Source organism: Rhea pennata, chromosome 9 (genome assembly GCF_028389875.1).
Source record: "Rhea pennata isolate bPtePen1 chromosome 9, bPtePen1.pri, whole genome shotgun sequence".
NCBI lineage: Eukaryota > Metazoa > Chordata > Aves > Rheiformes > Rheidae > Rhea > Rhea pennata.
In genome coordinates this window covers 1,969,585-1,997,133 of record NC_084671.1, presented here as the reverse complement: position 1 = coordinate 1,997,133, position 27,549 = coordinate 1,969,585, and the positions used below count along the sequence as shown (strand labels likewise).

The 27,549-nt window shown below is 36.5% G+C and overlaps 1 protein-coding gene across 3 annotated transcripts in view; it reads right to left on the bottom strand.

The window, feature by feature from the left end:
* Positions 1-27,549, bottom strand: part of LEKR1 (leucine, glutamate and lysine rich 1) — an 86,317-nt gene that overhangs the window by 16,024 nt on the left and 42,744 nt on the right. Inside the window, exons 6-14 of one of the 3 annotated variants that reach the window (XR_009959273.1) lie at positions 25,020-25,101; positions 20,305-20,382; positions 19,921-20,124; positions 16,960-17,053; positions 11,407-11,559; positions 10,117-10,416; positions 4,849-5,544; positions 2,377-2,479; positions 393-1,469 (exon numbers count right to left, since the gene is read on the bottom strand). Coding sequence is in view for 1 of the 3 variants with exons in the window: in XM_062582711.1 (XP_062438695.1) it covers positions 5,131-5,544; positions 10,117-10,416; positions 11,407-11,559; positions 16,960-17,053; positions 19,921-20,124; positions 20,305-20,382; positions 25,020-25,101 (1,325 nt within the window). In the remaining 2 variants the exon portion in view is untranslated. Of the gene's footprint in view, positions 1-392; positions 1,470-2,376; positions 2,480-4,757; positions 5,545-10,116; positions 10,417-11,406; positions 11,560-16,959; positions 17,054-19,920; positions 20,125-20,304; positions 20,383-25,019; positions 25,102-27,549 lie in introns of those variants that run through there. The other 2 variants (XR_009959272.1, XM_062582711.1) reach the window with 2 other exon arrangements.

Below are 27,549 nucleotides of genomic sequence, written 5' to 3'. Positions count from 1 at the left end.
TTCCATCACACAGATTATAATTCCAGTGTTAAAATCCCTTCAACATAAATCTTGTGCTGTATTCTTTTTATTATCCTACCAATATTAATCTTGTACTATGCTTTCAGGGTAGAAAAAAAACACATAAATGCTAAGCATATTTGGTTATATTATTCCATGCCATTACAGTTGCATATGGAGTTTCTACAGTAGAACAAATTTAACTGCCTAACAATTAAAGACAAAACCTATCATCAAATTTTCATTAGGTAAAAAAATCTTCCTTTAAAATAATTAAAAACAAAGATGTGGGACTTCTGTCTGGAAAATTTCCCCAAGTTCATTCTTATGCTCTTTTTTTTGTATTAAAAATGTACAGTGCTTTTTGCAGCATATTACAGACTTTAAAGGAAACCAATTATAAAATGCTGAGTCAAATCAAAAATTTAAACAGCAGCATATCTCACAGCACAACTGTTTCTTCAAATGAAAAGAAAGTCTATCTTTTCTTCTGATTAATTTATTTTAATATATATGGCATTTTGTCTGGCTCCAGTTTCTAGCTTCACATATTTTCAATAAGATACTAAGATGCTGAGATACAGCCATCTCTTTGCATTAGTGACTCCTCATGCTTGAAATAACATGCTTGGCCCTCACTGTATGTACCAGGGGCTCTGACTGTCATGAACTCTGAGTTAGGTTTGGCTTTTCCAAGCTAGTCCATGAAGTACCTGGACATAGCAGGTACTTCTAATGCTGCCAAAGAACTTTGCTCCCTGACCTCCCCTGGGTCCCAATCTCCTGATCGTCCAGGCTGCACACAGTAAGTTTATCAGTCTTTCCTTTTAGTTTCTGTCTTTCAGAGTGAACCAACAAGTTCCTTTGGAGAAATAACTATGGGACAGTTTGAGAAGAGCCAAGAACTGTCCCCAACAGCGTTACTGTCCTACTGTCCTGCAGGACAGTCCCTTGTTCAAAGCTATCCTCCTCTTCAGCACACTGGCCATGTCCATCCCGGCCAGTGTTATCTCCTGAGATGCATGCTTTTAGCTGTAAGAGGGCAGTCCCTATATTGCAGTTGCCTAATAATTGCTGGCTTGTTTCAACTGGAAGCCAAGCATCACTGCAAATACACCCTGTTTGCGTAAGGCCTTGAAGCCCTAGTCACTTCTCCAAGCTCCATCTTCAAATTTACCTCATTTGCACCTATTGTACGGACATGGGGTGGGTAAAAGCCAGGCTGAAGTTGGGGAATTGTCCCCAGTGAATGCAAAACAGTTACTTGGGCTAACACCTTAAAGCAAGCATTTAGAAAGCACACACAAAAATTGGAGGCACTCTTCCGTTGCTTCTCATGACAGAAACTCTGTGACGGCTCTGTTCTCCTTTTCCCACTTTGGCTTTGGATAGTGCCCTGTACCTTCCCATGATTCACATACAGGTATGTTTCCTCTCTCAACGAAGGCTTTACATTCAAAGAGAGACAGCTGGCCAAAACACAAAGTTTGATGCTTACACAAAACCTTCCTTAAAGAATCACACCAAGATTATTAGCTCTTAAATCTATGCCCATCTGAATCATGTTCAGTAGAGCATGCAATCCAGGGAGAGCAGGTGGCAGTATTTCACATAATTTTCCTTTGTTTTGTGAAATTAATATAATTCTTTTTAGAAGCTCATAACTGGTGAAAGAGATATTAGTATGTTTAGTTTATTGCTTAGCAGCAGGAGTTCCGGGTTTCTGCGAGGTAGGGAAAGTAAGGGAAATAATGTTCTTGACTTGGTTTGGATCTATGATTTATACACTCCCTCATGCTGGAAACATCACTTCTGTGACTGTTCTCACTAATTTATACTGCTATTTCTTTTCTTTTTAATAATTTATGAATATACAATCATTCTTTATATCTGCTGATATTACAGTATATAAACCTTGAGACAGCTGACAAGATCCCAGACTTCAAATCTGTCCTGTGTGCTCAGTAGCACAAACAGACTGAATGGTTGCTGTAACATGGAATTAGGGATCTTCTATTACAGAAGGTAGGAATTAAATCAGGATAGGTTGCTTTCCAAATCTGTGCTCTGTCTTTGCTTTAAGTACAGAGACTTCATTGCACAGTGGTGATTTCCAATCAGTGGAGCAGTCCACAGGTAAAAATGTCCAACCTTTTCTTCGATATGGAAATTCAAACATTAAACTTCAGATTGAGACATTGACTATCATGGGTTTCACCATGATACCTACATCATAGCCATACAGGTCAGTAAAATAATGTAATAGTACTTACTGTATTTACATAATTCGAGAATTCTTATAATACTGTGAAATACAACTGAAGTTCATGTAAGAATTTTATAAAAAAATCTACTCAATAGAAATCTGAAACTCACCATTTTTAGAACTGCCTTAATGAACTTCTATTACTTTGTCACATGAAGACTGCAGGTGGTAATGGAATAATGTTTTTCAAGCTCAAAGAAGCTAGGATCTTCCCTACACAAAAAAAAAAAAAAAGAAAATTAACATTGCCACCAACCATAGAAGGGGACCATCTGGCTGCCCTCAAAACAAGTTTTTGGGAGTGACATGCATCCCCTTCCTCTGTGTATTTGTGGAATTGCTGAAAAATGGATTTCATGAGTGTTGTGTTTCAGTGGAATTATTTTCACAACATCTTTGAAAATTTTATCTTTCAACACTCTTCAGATAAATATGATTTAACTGAGCAAGGGCAATAGCCCCTGTAGACCGTTTGCACCATTTCCCAGACATCCTGCTTTTCATTAGGGCTCATTGTTGCCATCGGCCAACACAATAGTCAATTGTTCTTGAACACAATCCCGTTTTAGTACAACTAGAGAAACATCCACTGAGCACACAGAGGATACCGTATAGCAGAACATACTTGGTTTCAATACTACAAGTAGGCTCTTCTGCAATTGGGAAAGCCAAGCTGGCCTAACTCATAGCAGCTCTCAGACTTCCAGCTTAGGCAAAGCCAACAAAGCTGAAAGGTGGATTTTCAGGCTATAGCTTAGACCTCCATCAAGCTGAGCTTATACTCTCTCGCAGAAAATATTTGTAGTTGATTCTAACACATTCCAGCCAAGTGACTTCTTAACAGGTTGTTTGAGGTCAATGCTTATAAAAGTTCAGATCCATTCAATTTGCTGTACGATTGCAGAGTAACTACGCTATTTCTATATGGCAGTAGCTATCAGAAGAAATGCTGAATTTTTGTTGCTTTCTTATTTTATGCATAGAGATTTTTTTAAGGTCTTACATAAACTCTGTTACTATTGAAGTCAGTTATGGTTTACTGATGGTTTCAGTGGGAAAAGAAGTTGACTAAGACTAAGCATGTTTTAAAATCTAGCTCCAGATGCTAAATCTATAATGGCTATTTCTTCCACTGGTTTTATTGCATGAAATGTACTCACTGTTGCACCACTGGATTCAGCAAAGTTTTTCTACTATACTCCTGCATGAATACAGCAGCACACTAAAGACAGGGAACACTACTGTCATTTTGCCACATATAAAACACATTGAAATCATGAGAAGGCCAAGATTCATGGTGTGATAGCAAATGCATTCAGGCTACAACTGTGCCCTATAAAGAAGCAACTCCATGACACCAAGTGAACAGTGTGCCCAGGTCTAATCTCTGAAAATCCTTAGAGCAGTTAATTTCAGTCACTCCCTCTGAGCACCTCCAAAATTTCCTCTTTTAATTTACCTTCCGTGACATTTTGGTCCAAGTCATAGCTGACAATTTCTGAAGAAGATGAATTGCAATCTTTTGAGGGAGTGACTACTAGGTTTTCACCAACAGATCTTACGTGTCTTGACTGGCCTTGCCTGGGACCTTTACCCACGTATCCTTTACCATTGGCCCAGGAGCTCAATTTAAGCTCACACCCAAGCCGCCAGTCTTGCCTAAGCAACATTGCAGGTCTACCTGTGTTCAGCTCTGTTCTCTGCTGACCCTGACTTACCAAGTGGACTTCCCAGCCTGATCTTGACCTGCTTCATTGCCTTGCATTGTCTGATGATTGCTGCACTGTCATCAGAACCTCCTACTATCACCAAGCTTCAGATAGTCTTACCTGAAAAACACTAGGTCTCTGGTGGTGTGGTAAGTAAAATCTCAGAGTGTATCTGTGTTGGCCACCACTGTTTCACTTGGCATACATGGTGCTTCATATTGGTGCAGACAAACTACTTTCAAAAGCAGAGCTGGCTTGTCAGACAAGCTGCTATTTCTACACTAATTTCTGTCTGCAGTGTTTGCACTCTATCAAAGATGTCTGGGACTTGTTTGGGGTTTTTATGTTCCAAAACAAACCACAGTCCCATGTTTCAAGTGGTAAAATAAAAATCTTGATTCTCCTTTGTAACAACTCCCTGCAAACTCTAGCACATCTACTTTCAAGCTAGAAATGATGCTTAACAAAGACACGTGATAAAGTTCAAGAAGCAACCATCTTTTAGACAAACTGTACTAAGTCTTCAACTCCTATTAATTACCATGGCTTGAAGACATGCACACAGAGCGGTAAGGAAGTTATGTCCCTAACAATGTTTAGTCTACTTCTTAGTGCTGGAATTTGCCACATTTTCATGCTGAGTGATATATTAGTCCATGACTAGTAAATCTCATTGGCCTAAGCATAACTAGTTGTAAATATAACACCACTCAATTAAACAATAGCAAAAATCTGATTCTAACCGAACAAATCACATTTTTTACAATAGAAATGAGCAATGGAATTACACTGGACAGCATCTGAAATAGAAAAATTACAGTAAAGTGGTTAAAGGAAAATAGTAGTTGAAACTGGCAATTATTTTCGTTATACCTATTGAAGATGTGCTCCTCTTGGAGAAGTAATACTTTTCTACTTTCCTCATCTTGAAATGAAGATAGTATTTAATCACATCGGTATGCCATGGATAAAGAAATATTATTGCATCAACAGTGCACGTTACACAAATTTAACTTAAAGTTGTAGAACTGCATGAATCACATTTTTTAAGATTTGGCCCCAAGGCTCCACAAGTAAATGGCCATTTAATGCACTGAAATGATTTCCGAGTGCTCTACACACAGGCTAATGCACTGTCCTTGGCATTTTTAGCTATCAGAGCTGACTCAACTGTCTTCTTATAACTGCAGCAATTCTGCTTCTGGATTCGTTCACCGAAGACGCCCTTCCTCTTGGAGGAGGTGGTGGGGTTAGAACCGGCAAACCCACATTACCATTGCTGTTACGCTTATTAGAGGTGGGTGCCTTAGGAGCTCTTGAAATACTGAACTGTCCTGAGAGATTGATTTCCTTCCCAGAGTTGGGGCCTGGGCGGCTCTTCTGTCCGTAGTTATTGACCAGAGCAGCACATGAGGTTAGGCTGCCCTGGGTAAGAGAACACTGTGATAACGGGAAGTTTCCACTGAGCTTTTTTAGTTCCAGTACTTGTTCTCTGGCTTGAGTCAAAGCTTCAGTCAGCTCATAGCGTTCTTCACACTCTCTGCGCACTGTTTCCTGGAGAAGAGTGTTCTGCAAACAGAAACAAACACTTGCTTTATGAAATGCTATTAGTCAAAAGCATGCCTATTAAATTCCTCAGGTCTAAGGCCAGGGTGACTAGAGGGTACTTGTTTGAAAACTGCATGAACCGATGCATACAGATCCTTCAATACCTCATATTATTTTGGTTTCTTTGAGAATTGCTCAAAGGACACGTATCAAAATGTACATACCCTTCACCCTCTCAGAAGACAGTGGAAAACATGAGGTAGGTTATCAGAAGTTACTTCAGATCCCCTGTCCCATCTTCTAACTAGGGGGGAAACAGGGAATCCCATTCTTGAAAAGGGAAAGCAATATACAGAGGGGAAAAAATGACAACACTGAAGCTGATGCCCATCTTTGATCACCATATAGCAAGGGTGGTGAAGGGAAAAGGGAAACATGACAAAAAGCAAGAGAGAAAAAAAGGAGGTATAGGGCAGAGAAGAAGACTGGCTTTTTTTATCTTGACTGTCAGTGTGCCAATACTTCATGCCCAGCACAACAATACGGAAGGAGAGGAAGAAGAAAGAACAGGTGAACAAAGACAGACCGTAAGAGCTGGGGATGCATACCAAACCATATGATTACAGGTGATGCGAATGGAAAAACATCTTAACACATAGGGATGGGTGCTTACTAATGATGCTTATGTATACAAAATAAAGCTACAGTGCCTAAATGCCTACTGTTGTTTAAAAAAAGTGGTTATGCAAACAGGAACAGAACCCTCAAGTGCAGACTGTTCATAATAAAAAATACAATTAAAATTTAAGCTTTCATAAAATAGATTTGCCAAATGTCTGTGAGGTCACTTGTTTAATTGGTATGCACGTTCTCCAAAACAAAACAAAACTAAGGCAAGACTGTTGACTAATACAAAATATTTGGGAAAAGAAAGTTTTGACTGGCTCAGAAGGGAGAGAATGTACATGGAGCAGAGGGTACTCATGCATGAGGAGGTATACATAAAACAGATGAGGGATGTGAGGAGAGCAATACTAGGTGTTCTCAAAGGAGACCATAACTATAAGCAATATTTGTATCCCAGGCCAGATAGTATAGTAATTACTCAATTTTGCCCTATCTGGTAAATCCCAAGAAATCTGTAATCAAATGTAACAAATTGGTGCAGTAAAATATTTCTGATCAATGCTTTAAGTTAATGTTAAGTTAAGTTAACATTAAGTTAAGTTAATGTGTAAATTGGATACAGGCTATCATACAGGAGAAAAAAATGACAGCAAAGAAAAAGCAGTCCTCAAACTTATTGTGAGGTAGCAGACACCTTGTTTTTTAAATAATTACAATTTCATCAATGTAAATACAGCTAGTTAGTGCTGGGAAACCTTGCACGACTAGAACCCCGTCTTGTAGGCAATCAGACTGTAGTGATTTCAATTAAATGAAGTGAGTCTCACTGAGAAGGAGGACCCATAAAAATGTGAGCTTATTCAGTCCCATAGACAAGGAAAAAAAGTAAAAAACTGAAGTGCTCAGTGACCCATATTGTTATTGTAGTCATTCTCAGGAATGAAGTTATGAACTATTACCAAGAAGGGAACCTCATAAATTAAAGCTGGAAATCCTGCAAATCTAGTTTACAAAACAATATTTAAAGGATAAAACATGAAATAGAAGATACAAAAGCTGAGAGAGCAAATATGAAAAGCATATTAACATGGCAAAACTTGGGAAATCATGTTGGAAATCTCAGTATTGACACAAAATAGATCTCTAGTTTTAATAATCTTTCTGTAAATGCTCTGGGTTTTGTGTTGTAGAACCTGTTTTGTTCAGTGGAAAAAGTAACTATTTTAGGGGATTTTACGAAAAGCTAAGCGTAATCCAGGAAGTCAAAAATATTTTCAGCGGAGGCAGGGCGAGCCATGTTTACTCAGTCACCAAGACTGGCTTCGCCCGTGTACCGCACGCAAAGGAAACGCACAGAACAGCTCGAGCCCACTAACTGTAACCACACGGCAGGGCAGATTTCAGAACCTCCCAGCACTGATGATATATTTGGCACTCGTGAATACATCAAAGGCACTGGCAGTCTGTGCCCTGCTACTGTTCAAACTTATTCATAGTAACGGACAAACTTTGTCACATTACTATGTGACTATTCATTATTACGAATAAAATATCCAAGAAGTTATCGTCTTCCGTATAGTAAGTAGTTGTGAACTGATTTTTGTGAATGAATTCTTTATTGATTATTATTTCCCAAATAATTTGGACAAGTGATTTTCAGTCTAGTGGTCCTCAAAAACTGTCCACTGTGATTACTGATACCCAAATAATAAGTGACTGGTGTTTGTTCCTAAGCAGATAGTTGGAGCTGTTTCAATGTAACAGAAGTCCCCAGTACACTATGTAGAACTTATTCCTGATGCTAATTTTCTCGGTTTCCAGCTGAAATAAAAAATAAATAAATAAAAAGCAACTTAATTCATAAAAATAAGGACTACTCGAAAGCACTAACACAAGCAGAAAATATCCACATATTTTCCTAATTTTACTCTTCTAAGCAAGTGATTGTAGTTGACACAAGGAGTATATGAACATGGAAGAAAGTATTTATAAAGATAGTGTCTCTCTGACACAGAGAATGAATAAGTAAAATACAGCCCCACTGCCTGTACACAAATGTTTGTATGTAAACCTCTTCAGTGTTATAAAAGTATGAGCTGTAGGCAGGATGAGATCTCGTATCATCTTTAAGTGAGGTCAAACACTTATATCTGAAATTCTCTATATGATTATGACAGTGCATATATACAGGGCAGAAAATGTGAAAAGAAATAAAATCTTGATGGTACTTTTTTGACGCTCTGAAGAGAGACTACTGCTGTCAGTAAAGTCAGAGCACAGAAACGTGCTATCTCCAAATGGAGGGTGATAAGTTCAGTTTAGCCAAAAAGAGGTTATTAAAAATATCAAACTTTGCATCTGTGTTCCTTTCAAAACCTGAAAAACTATGGAGAAAAAAACAAAGTCCATTGTTGCCCACTTATATTAAGTCACATTTGAGAATTTTATTTTGGTTAAAGCATCTGTAATAGTAAAGATCAGGAAGATAACAACAAAAAATAAATCCAAAGGAAGAAGTAATGAAGTAGTAGCAATCGAAGAGTGGAAACAGAAGTTTTGTTTATGCTATCCAACCTCTACACCAACTGCATATGAAGAAGCCACTGGGAAAGGGACATAATTATACACAGAAGTAGAAATGAGACAGACAGAAATATCCAGAATGATTTATCCTCTGAATATCTAATTCTAATGAAAACTTAATAAAACAAGGTTAGGTATTAGCTTCTTCGACATGCCGATGGTTAATGACAGTCCATAAACAAAGTCGTAAACTACCATCTGAAAGCCTGAGCAGCTATCATGGTGCAAGGTTTTTCATAAAATTAGTTTCAATTTTCAACCACACTTACCTGACCGTTTCCTAATGTGATCATATTAGGGAAGGAACAACACTTAAAGAGTGGGGAAAAAAAGAACATACGAAGAGCTAGGGGAATCTCATGATGAAGGATAACACTGTGTTCCTTATCATACTAAAGTTCCTTATCAATATTTGAAGAAGGCATATCTTTTTAAGGCTTTTTTTCCATAATTACATGACAGTATGCCTGCCAACATCCTTCTAATTTCACTAACACATTGATTCTGAACCTTTTCACAGCAAAAATAAACATCAATGCAAGACCCTTACTCATTTTAGAGTTTCATTTTCACTGTTTACCAATTTTTTCTGCTACTAATTACTTTGGAAATTCCAGTCTAATCTTATCTACTGTCACTGATTTAACTGTTCTCACATTTTTCGTACAGTAGTACAGCTCTTCCTCCTCCCTCCCATTATATTCCAAACATTCAGCAAATGGCTATAGTAAGAATATCCAGCAGTCAAATTTATCTTCACATTTGATTCTTTTTTTCATGCATTCCCACTTTACAAAATGTGGATTTACTGTAGGAGGCAGGATAAACCCACAATGGTGTGGCAAGATTTATATACATTCTCCTGCAGTAAAAGATGCAATCTCTCCTTCGTATCCTTTTGAGACCAGAACCATGTCTATTTTATATTGACAGTATGCATTTTTTTCTTATAAATCACCTCCAAAATAAGTAAGATAACAGGGAGGAACTGTCATGCTCTAAAAATAAGAAATGTCCATGTCTTCTACTCTAAAAACATGAAGAATCTTTTATGTTTATACTCACATTCATGCAGCCTGATGTGATGTGAGGCTGGAGACTAAAACTGAAATACCTTAGAGGACTTGAAAAAGTTTTTTTTTTCTTTTTTTTTTTTTTTTTTTTAATTAGAACACTAGCTGAAAGACTTGCCTAATTTAAAATTACACATATTTTGTAGTACTTTCTGTTTATGAAATTGTCATGGATTTGCTTTACAAACCATTTAATTTTAAGGAACTTTTAAACTCTGTGTATCAGAGTCCAAAAATATACACTTTGAAAGAGTTCTAGAAATCACATGTCTCTAAGTAAAAATAGGCATTTCCTCAGTCATGTTCCTACCTCCTCTTGAACTTGACTCAAATTGTGAATCAGCTGTGTTCGCTCCTTTGTTAACTTTTCCAGTTCATCTGACTTCTGTTTGATTTCTTTCCTCATATTATCCAAAAATGATTCATTATTGTTCCTTTCCATCTTCAGCTGAAATTCAAGCTCAGTAATTATACCTTTGAGGCTCTGAATATCTTTTTCCTTATCTTCATCTTTCTCTGCAAGTTTGATCTGGGCATCTTGTAGCTTCTTTTCAAGAATTTCCACTTCCGTCCTTAAGCTATTGATGGCACTGGATATTAATTCAGGTATCTGCATGACAAATATTTCATTAGTCTATATTCAGTTGGTTTCTTTAGATATGTAGAATTAAGTATCGAATAAATGTTAACTTAGAAGAAAAATGCAAATGCATACACACAGGCCCTCACAGATGTAAAAAAATGCTTTGAATTTACATAATATCTTCAGAGGATATCAGAGATCTCTACATGTACCAAAACTCAGGAAAAGAGATTAAATATTGTGTCCAAGATCAAACAAAGGAATAGTGATATAAATGGGAAAACTTAATTTCTTTACAGCAAGCCAGTATTTCTGCAGGGTTTTAAAATCCTAGTCAAATTACTGTAAATCAAGTCAAATGACTTGTAAAGTGAACTATGTTAAACTGTTATTTTCAGTTCTTTAAAACATGGTGTAATGTAGTGAATTTTAAACAAAATTTCATTGAATTTCTTTGATTTTCCAGATATCTGAAGGAACATGTTCAACTTACTGAAAACTAAAGTTACAGGTACAAATTTCAATTTCTATATAAAACTTGGAAAACCCTAGAACCGGGTAATAGGGAATGGCAAACTGCACGTGATGCAACAGCCCATACAGACAAGAGAAGCAGGTAGCTGACCACTGGATCTTAGCCCATAACTGCTGGCTTAATGCGGTAAGGGAGGAAAGTGTGCTGATGGACCTGTAACAACCTGTCATAGTCTGAAACAGTCCAAAGCCTTTTAAAAGACGACTTTGTTGTTATAAAAATAATCAGCAGCAACACTGTAAGGATATAGATGAACTCTGGGGAAAGTAAGAACTTCCACAACATTTAACTTTAACTGGATTATTTCTTAGACTGTTCCATTTGAAAAAAAAGTGAAACATATGCCATATACCAAGATTGGGAGATATGTCTTATCATGTAGATGACAACTACACAGAAAGAGGTTTTATGTAATAATATACCATTTTTCAAAGGCTTACATTATCTACCGCCACAAAAAATTTCTCGTGAGTGTTACACACCTTCTTCTGGAGCTCTTCCTGATCTCTCTGATATTTTGTGATTAACTCTTGGTGTTTTTGTCTTTCAGTGTCAAGTTCCATTCTCGCTTCTTCCTTGACTTTAAGAATAGCTTCTTTGTGCTGCGCTTCTCCTTTAGCCAAGTCAAGTTCCATCTAGGAAACAAGTGTTTTTTAATGGTATGTTCCAACTTATCTTAAAATACCTTCCAGATTCCACACTGCCATAATTAAGTGATGTGAAATTCGGCAGACTCGGATTTTGCATGCTAACCACACATAACTGAGAGACTGCAATTATGAGACTCTGGCAATTAAAAGCTCTCACTTCCCATTGACTCACAGTAGTACAGAAGTTTCCTGCTCAAAACTGCACTGAAAAACCTACCTGAGTTATATCTGGCAGCCCCAGAATGATGTCTCACAAACCCTATGGCATCTCAAGTGGTACTAGATGCTTAGGCTTAGGTGGCTGAGCCTTGCTCTAAATCACTGTGAAAATACGAAATCCTAAAATCTCTAGCTGGCTCTTGAGATAGATGCCTTTTTTTCTGGGAGCACTTGCTCTGTAAGTAAAACTCTGCTCATTATTTTCAAAGGTAGCAAATATATTTCACAGTAAATGACATACACTGTACTAAAAATAGATCATAAGTTGAACATTAAAAGTATAAAGATATTAATTCCAGCTTTCTTATAAAATAATATTTTGTTCATGCTATGCCATTCAGTTCTGTCAGCGAATAACAATTTACCATATGAATTGTTACTGTTTGCTCCCAAGGATCAAACTCAGACAGTGCACATACTTCATCTACACTATCTTACAATTTTGGAATGTGGTACATATTAGTTCTGCATTTCTATTTCCTCACATGTGCTTCCACTAAATCCAGTTTGTTACAAGTATCAAACACACAGCAGAAGGAGGATATATAGGAATACCAAGTAAATCCCACAGAATTTCTCAGTTAGTATTGCACAACGTTTTTCTCCCCAGGCACTGCCCGTACAGGTAACGTAGAGAGAGCGCTGTTGACTCCAGCTTCAAATCACAGCTGAATGCAACAGTGAGCTTCCCAGGCTAGAGGAGATGGAGGAAGCAGCTCCCAACTGCCTCATTTGGCTTTCCAGTCCAGACACCACTGCACTGATAGCATGCATGTGGGATAACTTCAGGCCCAAAAATTGGGGAAATTTAAGTGAAAGAATTGCAAATTCTGGATAAAATATTCCAGTCTCTAAGGCACAACAATATACACTTAATATTATAAATTTGAATTTGAAAATTCAGTAATGATTTCCTTACAATAAAAGCATATATTTGGAAGGAAGTACTGAAGGATTTATTCTGAAGAATATTTTCAGTAAACTAGCATGCTAATATTGTATTACTGCAGGCTTAATTTTAGTAGACTTACTTGTAATGTGCTAAGAGATCATAAGCACTATGGTAAACATGCACAATACTAAGCTAATTACTTACAATTATTAAAATCAGAAAAACCCAGAATGAGCTTAACTATAATGATCTAGTTTCATACACTAATTATAAGCTTAAGTACAAAAAAAAATCCCCTTAACTCTTTTTGAGGAAAAGAAAAATATTCACAATTCTGGACTTAGAATAAACACAAATCCCCCACTCCAAATTAGCTCAAAACTGGTATATTATAAGACCCTCAAAATAGAACATATTACTATTATTATTAATTTAGTATTATATACGTATCTTCTACATCACTAGCTACAAAAATTAGGATTCTAATTGTAGAAAATAATAGGACTTAATAACTCTACACATTATTCTAGAAGCAAATTATGTGTTGGAGGATACTTGACTATGAAGACTAATAAATACCAGCAGTATAAAAAACTGAACTCAGTTTGAAGATTATAAAAGCATTTTTTGTATTTAAATACTTGACATTAATACAGCTGGTAATCATAACAGGAAATGAAATGGCAGTTGGTCTGCAAAGACCTTGCTCTACTTGAAAGTATAATGTCTACCAGTTGCTTTAAAACCACTTGCATGCTCCTTATTAATTAAATATAAAAATTACATACAAAGGCAAATGTTTTCATCAATTTTAAAGGTTTTTTTAACATAAAAGAGATTTATTATGTTTGTTCCATCACAACAATTTAAAGGTTTATTTGCTTTTTTAAATATAAAGCTGGAACACTTGATTCTTTGGCAACAGCACACTATCCAAAGAAAAAGATAACTTTGTCACTCTGTCACATTTCTGATTCTTTTGTCTCAAAGAACATTTTTAGAGCACTTGATGTTCACATTTTAATGGCTGTGATTCCAAAGATGCAATTGCTCTCTATTCTAGTAGTCTTTATCTTACTTTAATGTCAGTTGAACAATATATTGTGATTATATAGAGAGTGTGACCTCATTCTAAAATTATATCTTCTGATAGAGAGGTTAAGAAATTTTAAAAGAAATGTAGCTGATCTTAATTGCTAGTAGACCAAAAATTTTTCTAAGACTAAATAAAACTTTCAGACACTTACCACATACTGAATGAAAAAATGATGATGAAATTTTTTTTTACAAATTTTATAAGACTTAAGTCAGAAAATTCAGACTTCCTGTTCAATAATATTTCTAATTTTTCCTTTGCAGTTATTTTAATAATTTCTTATATTCTTTTCTTTTTTAATTCACTTTGTGTGAAAGTGTTTCAGATTAAAATAAAGTTTATAGCTTATAATTAACATGAAATAAATTTCCAAATCCCAGTAAGAAACTGGAAGCTGGCTGCAAAATTCTAATTAGTCTTCAGCTCAGAACTTCACAGTACGAACAAAAATTACAGAAAAATTACACCTGCAAAAGATACTGACACCAGAGATCACTGTTATACATTGAGGCTACTGAAAGCCCAATATAAATGATGAGTGCTAGTACTGGCCTATTCCAGTGAGCTACGTAAGAGCAGTGCAGTTTACCTATTACGTAGCAACAACAAATACCTCCCAAACTTATGCAATTGCAGCAGGTAGACATACACGTATATTTCTTATATCAGCCGAAAATAATTTTCCATCTAAGACCTAAAATCCAAGGACATCCTAAAAGAAGTCTAACAAACTATAATCTTTTTAGAATGTAATTATATCAACTAAAGATGTAGCTAGCAGGAATATAAAACATTTCAAATAAGAAAAGACATATTAGGTGGATTTTATATTTGTGGAAAAGATCTGTGTAATTCTGTGCAATACTTTTCCGCCATATAGTATGAAAAATGTTGTGCTTCACATCCCTTGGAAGCCAGGTACACGGCTGAGTGAGCTTTCTATTTGCGTTACTTTCATTACGTTGGATCCTACACACATGGACCAGGACTGGACTTAATGCCTTTCTTACTCTCTGTTCTCAGTTTTCCCTGAACTCTGGGTGTCCTCCTGGCAGTATTTAATCATTCTTCTCATCCGTAACCTTAACGTTTTTTTCCTTCACTCCCTTAAATAGAGGGAAAATGAGAAGGAAAATGAGCATGCACATATGGAAGGTTTACGATTCTCCCTCACCCCTTCCCCTTCTTCCCCACCATGTAAGGACACCATCATCTCATTACCAAAAGAAACGACTCAGGAAGGTATATGAAAGTGGCTTTGCAGGATTTTGCAGGATTCAATGATTAAAATAACAAAGGATGGAACATATAATGGAGAAGTTAAGTTGTAGGAGTGTGAAAATGTTTCATTTTCAGATGGAATACGGAGATCATTTTCACTGTAAAATTCACCAAGTATTTATTTTCACACATGCTCTAATTTGAACAGAAAGCAAGTAAGAACAGCAGAGTCATTAGCAGGAGCCCATTTGGCAGAGGTGCAACTGCCTGAAAACCTGGTGGGGGTATCGTCACTAGAAAAAGCTGAAGCCTTTCTAGGGTAGTTCTGTAACTTCCACTATGCAATTTCTTTCTTTCTTTTTTTATGGGAGAACCGCCAGCTCACAGGAATGGATGAACTTCTTTTCTGCTACCGTGTCCCCCTCCAACTTCCCCAGTCTAAGCTACGTTCCTCCTCTCCTCCCCGTGCCCCCCTTTCCCTAGCCCCCAGGGGTAGCTGCCCAGGCACAACCACTTGCCTTCTGTTGCAGGGTACACCTGCTCTAACCAGCTGCGTGCTCCCCAAGCCAACACACGTTTCCCAATTAGTTCTCCGCTCAGCGTGTAGGCACGGCGTCTCTGAGCCTCTGGGCAAGCCAGGCAGAACAAGCTGCCCCTCAACCATTCACTAAAGACGCTGCTTGGAGGGTCACACAGAGCCCCCCAGCCACAGGTTGCATGTGCTTCCTTAAACCCTCAAACTTAAAACTATCGTTCCTCCAGGAAGTATTTATCATTAGCTAGATGACATTGCTGATCTGAGGCTGTCATTTTTCTCTCCATGTAGCTGCTTAATTTGTACTGACACTAGTGGGAAGTACTGTCTCATACTAAGACCACAATAAATTTCATGTGCATAGAGAACTTAGAAAGGATAAAACTGTTGCATTACTTCTTCACTTACCTATTGCTGTAAGTACAAGAATCACAGAATAGTAATAACATTAACATGTATCTGCATCATCATTGCCATAAGTACTAAGCATGTTATTAACATGAATTTTGCCTTCATCTTAAGCTCTACGTTTAAGAACTCAGCTGCGTTTTTTCATTTAACAGCTTGTGAGAGCTCCACAAGTAATATTCCACTACAAAAGCCTGTTCGTGTAACTCTATTTCGGTTTGTAAATACATATCTTTAAAGAAGCAGACATTTTAGCTCATCTGCTTACTATTTATTTTATAGATTTGTTTTACAAATAGTAACCTACCATTCGGATTCCCCTAACCCCTGTAATGCAGAAGGGTCTGTGTTCTCTCCATTTTGAGAACAATGTGCAGCCTTATTTTTCCTGTGAAAGTACTTCAAAATTAAGTTTATGCTTTTCTATGCTTCTTTCTCAGATTTGTCTGGGCAATGAACACAGCCACTGATGTGTACACACACGTAATCGTGGTTCAGGGTTCGTAACCCAGACTGTCACACAAAAAGGGATGGAGATTGCGTAAGTACATTCACCTCCCTGGAGCTTCTGCAGGGCAGTGACCTGGAAGACTGCACATTTCCCCTTGGATTCTGCCTTTCCGTATACAACAGGAATGCAAGCTGCTTGCAGTATCGGAGGTTCAGCGAGCTCGTGTTCTGCTTCTCAACCCTGGGCTTTCAGAGGGTTGCACTCTTAACACAGACACTTCACAAATACCCTGAAACCTGGAATTTCTGGATCATATCTGAACATTGGCCAAGTCTGTATATGCTCATACTAAATACTTTTCACATTCAATTCAGACCTATTTGGAGAGATCACCAATTAAAACTTCTCGCATAAAGAAGATATTTGTTTTGTTATTTGTTAGAAGTTATGTCTATTGACAAATTTGCACTTGAGGAGATAGAGATCTGGCTTACCACACAGATTCATGACAGCTGACTATGAAAAACAAATGAAAACTGTGCCAACTACACATCCAGTATTACCTTTTCCCTCCAGTTATCTTCATTTTGCATCTTCTGTCTTAACGTTTCCTGCAGATGCTCTGTTCTGTTCTGATGAGAAATCAGCATTAACTCCCTAGAAACCACAAAAACTCATATGTAAATATGTGCTCTGCCTAGATTGATGGTATGCCATTTTCTTGCAATTAAGTCCTTTGTGACAAGGGTTCATCTTTTCCTCTTTGTTTAGGATTCAGTACAGCCAGCCCTTGCAATCCTGTCTGGAACCCTAAGGCACACACAACAATAATCACTATTTAGCATTTGCATAATACTGTCACATGCTTTGGGAATTTTATTTTTTTTAAGAAAAAAGTATTAGTTGATTTTTCTTCCAAACATACTTGCGTAAATCTTAAATATCTTTATATTTCCCAAGTCAAAATTTGGAGAACATTGAATAACTGCTAAAATATTCAAAACAAATTATTGTATTTAATGAACTCAAAATATTATTACAATTAATTTAAAAATGGTAGTAGGTTTTGAATTAAAACCACTGAGTGGTTGCTATTGTTACAGATACTGTTTGTTATGTGAGGCTTGTAGAACAAGAGCCCTGGAGAGTTTAAACCATTGTACCTTAATTTCAATTTACATTACATTAAATTACAGCTTACCAACTGTAACAACTCATGTATCCATGCTTTAAGTAGAAGGGAGATAGTCTTAAATTAACATGTAATATGTTTTTAACAAGTGCTCAGGTGGAATGGATATTCAAACCCTTTAAATCTAAAGACAGGTTAATGCCTCTTGGTGCACATCACTACCTCAGAAAACACTTTACCTTCTTCAAAAGCCACTCTTCTGAATTCATTTTCCCATTCTATACCATTGAAACAGCATACTGCCACATTTTTGGCCTTAAGTAGGGGTCAGCACTTTATTTTGCCAATACAAGATAGACTGATCTATCAGTAACTGAAAAGCTATTAGGAAGATACTTCTGAATCATAACATCAAGCTTCTGATAGTTATAAACAAATCTGGATAAGTAGAATACATTCAAAGCAAAAAAAAGGGGGGGATTTACATTCTTAAGTGGAGAACTCTTAAACAAATGCTCACAAATTCGAGGCCATCTCAGAAAATAATAGACTCAGAAGCTCAGTGCTTTATTTTCCACAGTTGAAAAGTAATTACAGGGAAAACGGAAGCTTCATTGATACTTGAGGACCTTCAAAATAGGACTAGATCAGTATGAAGTTGTCCACACATTTCAGTGAATACTAGGTCATCTCCTATAAATACGCATATTGTCACATTTACAGCACTGCTGCAATTGGTAAGTTCCTAAAAATGTAATTTTGAATTTGAACTTTCCAAGGTTCTTACTCTATAATCCTCACATAACAAACAATAACCATAACATTGGCAATAAATCACTGTTTTAGTTTGGATTGAACTGAAGCCCTAGATTTTAAAATAGGGATTCTTTTTCTTTTTTTTTCTTTATAGACATTTTGTTTTTCATTCAAGTTTTGTCTATACTGAAATAATTTTAAAAAGCCATCCAATTCCAAAATTTCAGAATCTGATTTCAGGGCTGCCAAGGCTTTGAGAGTTTTGCCAGTCAGAGTAAAATAAGACCTTCCAAGTGGCAATGACAGGACAGAACTGCTCTGAATACAAAGGCTATACGGCTAGATAACAGCAGGTTATACAGGACGTGCAGCTAGAACCAGCAGGTCTTCCTCCACCCGCCCAGCTCCTGCGGCCGGGCTCCTCACACCCCTGCTCCTAGGTCCTGACGGCCGCACAAGAGGGGCTTTTCAGTCTCACAAATCTGGAGCTCAGAGACTGACACAAACCCAAACAGACGACACTATAATTCCCACGTTCAGAACCGTAGTGCCAAGGCTTAAATACAGTATACACTGTTAATAGACTCAGTGGTGATTTCTGCTTGTGTGAAACAAAAATCTTGGGAGGAGATAGAAATTCTCATCTAACATAGAAGGGTGAAATTTCCCTTTTGAGCAGTTACTGAATAATTGCCCTCCACAGAAATATTTGTACTTTTCTTTGAAGTACCTAGGAATGGCAAACATTGTATTACTCAGTATAACAACTCATATATTCTTATGATACCCCATGCACTTTGATAAGTTGATATAAGCATTCCTATCCTATAATAAAAACATTTTTAGAAAGTAAATTATTTAATTAATGAATGTGTGACATACTTGTTTCAATAACATGCAAGGTGATGTTTTACTGAACAAAATCTCTAACTTTGCGGGTGTCTCAATATTCTACTATTTTACATGCATATAAATGTTGAGATCTGTCCTTGATATCAGAATTATGTTGGAATAAATTGGAATGGTAATGGAATGAAATAGAAGAGTAGTACAGTAGAATTCCCATGGAATAAAATTACTATTGCAATGCAGATAATTTCACAGGAACTTGCAACATTTGTGTAAAAAAGTTGGGAGACTGCAAAAGTTATTTAAAACTGGACTACATTATGTGCTTCAAAATATTCTGTAGTGCAGACTTTCTTTAAGAAAAATACGGATTTAGATCAAATTTGTCTCATTTTTGCTATGGTAAATTGTTAGCTTTTATAACAAAGACTAAGTGGAAAATCATTGATAACGAGGAAAATGAAACTGATCATCACTTTCTTAATGTTTTGTTTTTTCACTAGTCGCAAGGTTAAAGTTGGCTTTTTATTATATTGCAATAACTTGGAATATAGCAGTATCACTAAAAACTATGAACACTTCTTTTACTTAAAAATTCATTGGTCTGTGGCAGCTATTCCTACGTGCTTGGCACAAGTATGTCTGATGTTTTACAGATGCTTGTGATAAAAGTAAGAAATGTTGTCTGGTAGAGGAGAAATGTTTTATTTTTAATAAATTTCCAAGAAGAAAAATTAGCCTGAATGTACAGTTAAACTACAGTATCTATGGTGACTGGTCTGATTACCTTTCTTGTTTCAACATCACCACTTCTTCTTCAGTTTGTCTAAGAAGAGATTTAAGTGTTTCTACTTCACTTTCTGATCGACTATTTCTTCTTTTTAGATCTTCTTCTTTCCTCTCTTTCTCAGCCACTTCTTCGTGTAAATGTTTGCATACTTGCTGGCAGATTAATAGTGATTCCTCCTTTTCCTTTAGCTCTTTAGTAAGTCTACAGATGAAATTAAAATGTATCAGCATCACAGTTATTATATTCTTATTTACAGACAGAAACTAAATACTGAAAACAGTAAAAAGTGCATAAAAGCTATACTAAAATCATAAAATTCTTTGCTCTCACCACTCAGAAATGCATCCATATTACATTATGCCACGTAATTTCTAAATTTACCTTGATTCAGAAATTCCATTTTCGTATTTCATTTTTTTCAGTTCATTTTGACAGACATCAACTTCTGCTGATTTCATCCTACGAAAATGTTTAAAAATGCACATTTTTCCAAAGAAATGATAGTCTTTACTTATGCAATAACTTGAACATCATTTATTAATTTATTACCTAACTTATATTTTATAGTTTAATTAAATAGAAAATCCTGAACAACCTGCTGCAAACTGTCCCTGCACTGAGAGGGGTGGATCACTTCCAAACTGTGTCATCTTATGATCCTGTGAGTCTAAGAAATGTTTTATAGGTTGTCTTTTCCTCTGCAAATCACAAAAGATAAACGTATTTCAATTTCTGCCTTAATGTACCTTGTAAGTTACATATATATAATGCATGCAACTTAGTACACATTTTTATGAAATCACTATATGGGATCACATACAGAACAACAAGTACTGTTCATGTGTTTGAGAAAGACTCTATTCTTAACTGGTGGTCAGTCCTTAGGAGATGCTAGAGAAAATGTGAGTGAAATTCAAGTTTAAATAAGCAGGCAAAGGGATTACATTTGTACTGTGTGAAAAGTAAATTGTGAAACTCATCGGATGTTTTGGAAGCTAGAAGAAAAAAATGGATTTAGAAAGAGATTAGATGAATTTATCAAAAATAGGTTCCGTAACAGGATGCAACCTCTGGTTTCAGAAGTCTCTAAACAGGTTGTTAAAAGATATATTAGGGGAAGGATCATTTCATACTTGCTCTGTTCTTGCTTTTTTCCTAAACATCTGCTAATAGCCACTGCAACAAACAGGATACAGCAGAAGATGAACTTTTAGTCTAATTTATTGTACGTAAACTTGGAATAGTCTTCCATTAACATTTGTAAATATAAATCTATAAGAAACGAATTAGTTATCTTGTTTCTAGCTATCATTAGTAATAACAGCATGTAGTACTTGTGCTAGGATAGTCCACAGAGGCTCTAATTTAGATCTGAGCCACGCTGTGTGAGCCCAGCAAGACTGTCCCAATCCCAATCTAACCAGGCAGATCAGAGGGAGGACTGGCGCACCGGCCCGGAGCAGGGTGCCGCAGCAAAGCGTGGGGCGCCTGCCAGCGCCGCCCTGCAGCTCTGCGGGCTGGCGCTGCTCGCTGCTTTTGGAAGGCTGGAATTGCGGCGAAAGGAAATACGTTAAATGAAAGGTGCAAAAGACCCTGAGTGAGAATACGGAGGTGGCAGAGGAAGGAGAATAGGGGGCTAGGGAAGAAGGTGACTTGAGTCCAAACTGAAGAGGCTGCAAAGAAAGGAGAACAAGTCTGCTTGGATCAACAGCCTAAATCAGAGAGGAAATTATTCCTGAGTGAAATCTGAAGCCATTTGCTTCTGATGACATCTGATGGGGTTTCAAGCCCCCATCCACACAGTTTCTTAGTGCTTATATCTAAGATGTTTTAAGAGTGTGTGTCTAAATGGGAAAATTTTGGAAGTTATTAAATATTTTGCTTGAGAAAGCAAAGAGTTCAAGAAATGCATCGATAGTTCAAGGAAGAAGTTTTTCAAAATGTCCAGTTAATCCTGATACATATTTTACTAACAATTCCAGACAGAAAATTTTGAAAAACTTTCCAAGAAGTTATTTATTGTAATTGAAGAACCAGATCACTTACACCAGTGTGAAACAGTAACACCTTAAAAATTCCTTAAATCTTTGTTCACACGTTCTACAAATTTACAGACTCTCCCAGCTGCAATCTGATCATGATTCCTATGGTGACCATTGCCATGGCCATCACCACAGTTAACAACATCTAACAAGGCCAGTAGTCACTAGAATGAATGCTACTCCCTTCAGTAGCCTCTGCATTTATACCTCACTGCTTTCTATTCGTAAATAAGAAAATTAGTAACATTATTCTAAGTACTCCATTGAAACTGAATTTTTTGTGAAGACTAAACAGATTACTGCTCATTATATTTCTTGATGATTATTGGATGTGAACAATCTCCTTTCCACAGAACAGCAGTTCACTGTCCTGCAGAAGAATGAGTTGGATACAGAAATTCTGACCAAATGATAAATGAATTAAAATTTTTAATTATAAAATACAAAAAAAAAATCATTCTTCTTTCTACACAGAAATTGGATTTATGTCAACACACTCATTTTAAAATAAATATATTTTCACCTTAATGCAAGGTGAAAAGATGCATAATTTGTATTTTGACTCTGCAACTGAAAAGGATGTAGAAAATTATTATTCTCAGAAAAATATATATAGGCAAAAAGCAGATAACAGAGTTCCATCAGTTCTATCTAACATTCTTAATTAATACAATTTACATTTTCAGTGTAATCTCAGGCTAATCTAGGATCATAATTCTTTTTTCTGTAAACAAGAAAGCATAACCTTGCAATACTGACAAATGTTTCAAATAAGATGTGGATAAAAATGAGCAAGTAACAATTTAGTAGGTAAGAGGGCTGGAAACTTTGAAGATTTCTCGTCATTATGTCATCATTTCACCAATTAATAACCATGGTTAAACCTTGTATTTATACTTAAACAGATATTGAATATGTTATTTTATTAAATTGTACCCATATTACATTGAAATGTTAATATTACATTTGGAAACACTTTAGTGTGTATGTAATTGTGTTCATGAAATCTTTTTTTCATACTTAATACTTGCATTATCATTAAAATACTTCGTTGCTAAGCATTCCAAATATTTGCAACTTTGCTATGATCAGATTCTCTGAATATAGGCACTGAAAACAGAAAGTACATGTCGTAAAAGAATCATTTAAATTTCAGGAAAACTTATAAAAAATGTGATAATAGCTGGTCTTAAGATTAGCCTTACTAGTTCATCACTCTTGAGTTTAATATTTCAAACGTTAACATTTATTTTCATTACTGTATGATAAAAGCTGGTGCTATTTCTAAACTATTTCCTATTCAAAAAGCAAGCAATGTGAATTCTAAATACAGAGAAGCACTCAAGTCTTTGATCCTACAGCTTAAAAGATGATGAAAATTTTTTCATTAAGCACCATAATTTAGTCTGGAAGAAACCTCTGGAGGTCATCTGGTCCAACGTCCTGCTCAAAGCAGTGTTACCTAGATCAAATTGCTCAGGGCTATGCACAGCTAAGGTTTGAGTCTCTTCAGGGACTGAGATCCGTCAATCTCTCTACACCCTTTTTGCAGCATTTGATCTCTGCCTGATGAAAAAGCTTTCCCTTTTATCCAGTCAGAATATCCCATGTTCTGAGTCGTGTCCATCTTCCCTTGTTCTACTACTGCGCTTTTCTCAGAAGAGTGCAGCAATAAAGCAAAGCAATCGCAAAGAGAAAGCGGAGCCGGACTCAGTAACTGATCTGGGCCCACGCAGTTACCGTTACGGACTTGGGGCGTCTAACACAGCTCCTACTGAAGTCAATGGAAAGCAGCCTTGTGGTGAGAAGGAAGCTTTGGAAAGCATCATTGGCTCCACTGAGTCCCCTCGTCTTGGGGAACTCATTAAGTCCATTAACAGGGAAGGTGGTTCGCAGGCAACAGCTCAAGTGGCAAGCTCCAGAGATGCTCAGGTAAGCTAATAGCCTTCCGTATATATTCCGGAGAAGATACAAACCCCTGAGTCTCCAGGTGAATGTTTTTCACAGTCATATCACTATCTCCTTCCTCCTTTCACTTTTTGAAACAGGACTGTGCTCTTTGAAAAAACAGGTATGTCGTATTGTTTTTTCCATTCCTATGTTTAAAAATTGACCCAGAAGAACGGGATGCAATAGCACAAGCAATAGTTAAAGAGCGGTGCACCTCTCCCCTTATTTCCTCAAGAACTGATAAAAGCCTCCCTTCTTCTCTCCCTTCACTTTTGGACTACAGCAGCAGCTGCGTGGCCTTCCTTCCCCAGAGAGCGGGGCTGGACGCCGAGCACTGCTGCGGTGACCCCCCGGTGCCTCCCCGTGCCAGAACGGGCACCGCGGCGTGACTGCAGCACGTACCAGTAGTTTCAGACATGCTTGCTCTTGCTCAGGCTGAGTTATTAGCAGCTCTGTGATGAGCACTCCCTCCTCAGTCAGTGGGTTTCAATACCTCTGACATGTATTTGATGATATTTTCTTTTTTCTCTGTTAATTTAGACTTTGCATACTGTTATCTGAAACTATAGGCATAACACAGTAAAATCACAAATCATAATAACATACTGATATATGTGAAATATTCACAGCAATTTTACATTTGATAACATTTTTTTAAATCACAGTCACTGATTAAATAATGTTTCTGAATAGTCTTACTACTCTCTTCCCTCCAGCCCAAGCCTATATGCTTTATACTCTCTTCCCCCTTCTCTTCCCTCTAGAATGTGAGCTACTTTTCATGTACATCTAGTCCATAAGTTATATGGGCATCAAAAAGTTTATCCTAAACTTGAGAATTAAATGAAGTGTCAGATACAGCTGATTTAACCCTTCTCTTTGCTGTATTATTAAACACAGAGAAAGAAATCCCTACATCCACAGACATGTTCAGTCAGTTACAAATACAGACTATTTAACATGAAGATAAAATATTTCCTCTATTGGTTGTAACCTTGTCAAACCACTCTGACAAGCAGCAGTACAGTTCTCTCTCTTTGCAAAAAATATTCAATTACAGCTTTATGCACAGCTGAGGAATAATCAAGCAAATGAAAATCTTACATCAGCAGCTTTTTGTAGTGGTCCATTTCAGCTGTTACTTTCTGAAGCTTGAGTCCAATTATCTCTACTTGATTTGTTAAATCTGAAATTAAAACACACTGGTGTCAGGTCTGTATTTGTATTAAAATAATTCACTTTTGTACGTAATGCTTATTTGCATCTCAGATATGTACTGCTCATTCCCCTATACAAGCTTGCCAACTCAAACAGGCAAGCCAGTTCACAGAGGCAATGCAAAATATCCATCCTTGTAAAGAGTAGTTTATGATTTTTAATATTTGAATCGATCTGTCACTGCTTACAACCATATCAGCCGGACTGTTACATTTCCTTAGGAATAACAAATTACTTCTATTGAAAAAGTTGGGAAGCTGTTGTGCTGCTAAAAACTTCATTTTAGAACAGCCTTTTAATTTTTATTCTTACGCTAGCACAGATTGAATTTATATTATGAAGCTGGTTTGATATTATTAGAGGGTTTTTAAATTCCACCAGGAAATATCAAGTTCAACTAAATGTAAATGCATAATACTTTAAATCATAAAAATTATTGCATATACTCCTGAGAGCAAAAGCATGCAGGAGGCTGGACACGAAAATAAGCTGCAAATGTTATTTCATATAAAATATGGTAATTGGTCTAATGCTCCTATATATTTTCTCTTAAACTTTTTTAGATAAATGTTATTGTCCTGAACACATTATCCATCAGTTTCAATCAGCCATTGTCCTTTTCCAATATGAATTCTAGTCCTTTTAATCTGTATGATTGGGTTAATTCTTTTTTTTCCCACTTGGAAAAAAAAAATCTTCCTAAGAAAATACTAAGTAATGATAGAAGTAGTTAAATATCACTCATTCTGTACAGTCACATTTAAACGAAAATTTGACAAATTTACTCCTAATAGCCAATGCAATGCTTTTGATTTATTAGTTTTCAATCATTTTAGTAATCCCGGTCTCTTCAAACATGGTTTTGAGGTGAAGACAGAACTCATTTCTGCACTTTGAGAGGAGTCAATCATTTTGTTGCACACTGGTAGTAACCGCATGTTATGCAGAAATACAGCCTTATTAGAACAGAATTAATTTTCTCACCATTTACAAGTAAATCTGTTATTTTGTTTGTGGGTGCAAACTAATTTTAAAAGCTTACTTAAAATCCTTTAGTTACATATATTACATCATTTTGTCTCAAACAACAAATACATTTGTATACATTTATATATCAGAGAAGTCTCATCCAGAGTTTCACCTGTGGCACGCTACCATACAATCTTAAAAATTAAATCTGAAATTTTAGCACAGTAATAACTTAAAAGATTTGAAGCCCATAACATAACCTTAACCTGACTCTGATCCTCATGAACATATCTAAGTATGTCCATGAACAAGGAGAGCTGGCTTTCAAGAAAACCTAAGACTGATCTGAAATCAAAGTTCTTTCCACAAAAAAGGCATACCCCTGGAAACAGTGTACCACAGAACACTGCAATGAACCTAGAATTGAAGAAAAAGGAAAGAACCTTCCTCAAAACACAGTACCAAACTAGGACAGCTACTTCCTCTCCAGAGGTAAACTCTAGGTACACGGAGTATCAAAATCCTCAGTTTTCAAAACCTCTTAAATATCCTCCAAGAAGCCAAATCTAATGTTGATTCAAATTCTTGAAGTTATTATTTATGACATGAGAACTTACTGAATTGCTGTAACTTTTACTATGTGCCTATTTTAATAGAAAAAGAGGTTTTGGAACAAAAGCCTTTTCAGTTGTCATCAGTCATTTGCTGCAACTATTACGACACTGGATAATCACAGAGTGGGAGTATTCACCCAGGTTTTCAGGTGCCAGTTTTGGAGTCCATAATTATATGCTGTTTTAAAAAAATGCTATTCTCAAGATTACACAAGTAATCTATCTCATTTGGAAACATAGCTGAAAGTCTAAGAGAAAATTTGAGTTTGAAATAGTTTCCTATGGGGAAAAGTGGACCTTTTCAATATCACCATGGTCGCAGCAGGAAGCACAGCCAACTTCTGCTGGAAGCCTCCCCAACCAGAGAGCAGAGTTTTTCTTATTTTTGTCCCCTCAATGACTCTGCTTCGCTGTTTGCATGCTCAGTATTCTTTTTTCCATTTCAGGGGCTATTATTTCTGAAGTAGCCTATTTTCTCATGTTTTTCTCCAAGTCTCCAACTTTCACTCTAATCTACTATACCAAATTATCTGTCTCTTTCCCCCCAGAGTATTGCAGGTCATGCTTTATAAGTAAGTGACCACTTGTGATACACTACAGCAAAGGAACACAACACTGCATAGAACAGCCAAAGGTATGCAAAAATTGACTCCAATATTTAAAAAAAAATATAAACTCCTAGAAGATTATGAACCAGTTTATTTGCTCCAATAGCTTTTTCCCTAAAGCATATAGGCTTTTTAGTCCCTTTTTAAGAACTTGTCCTATCACTGGGTGACTGGTTGTCCACAAAAAAAATAATTCAGCATCAGAACAGTATACTTTTAAATTAA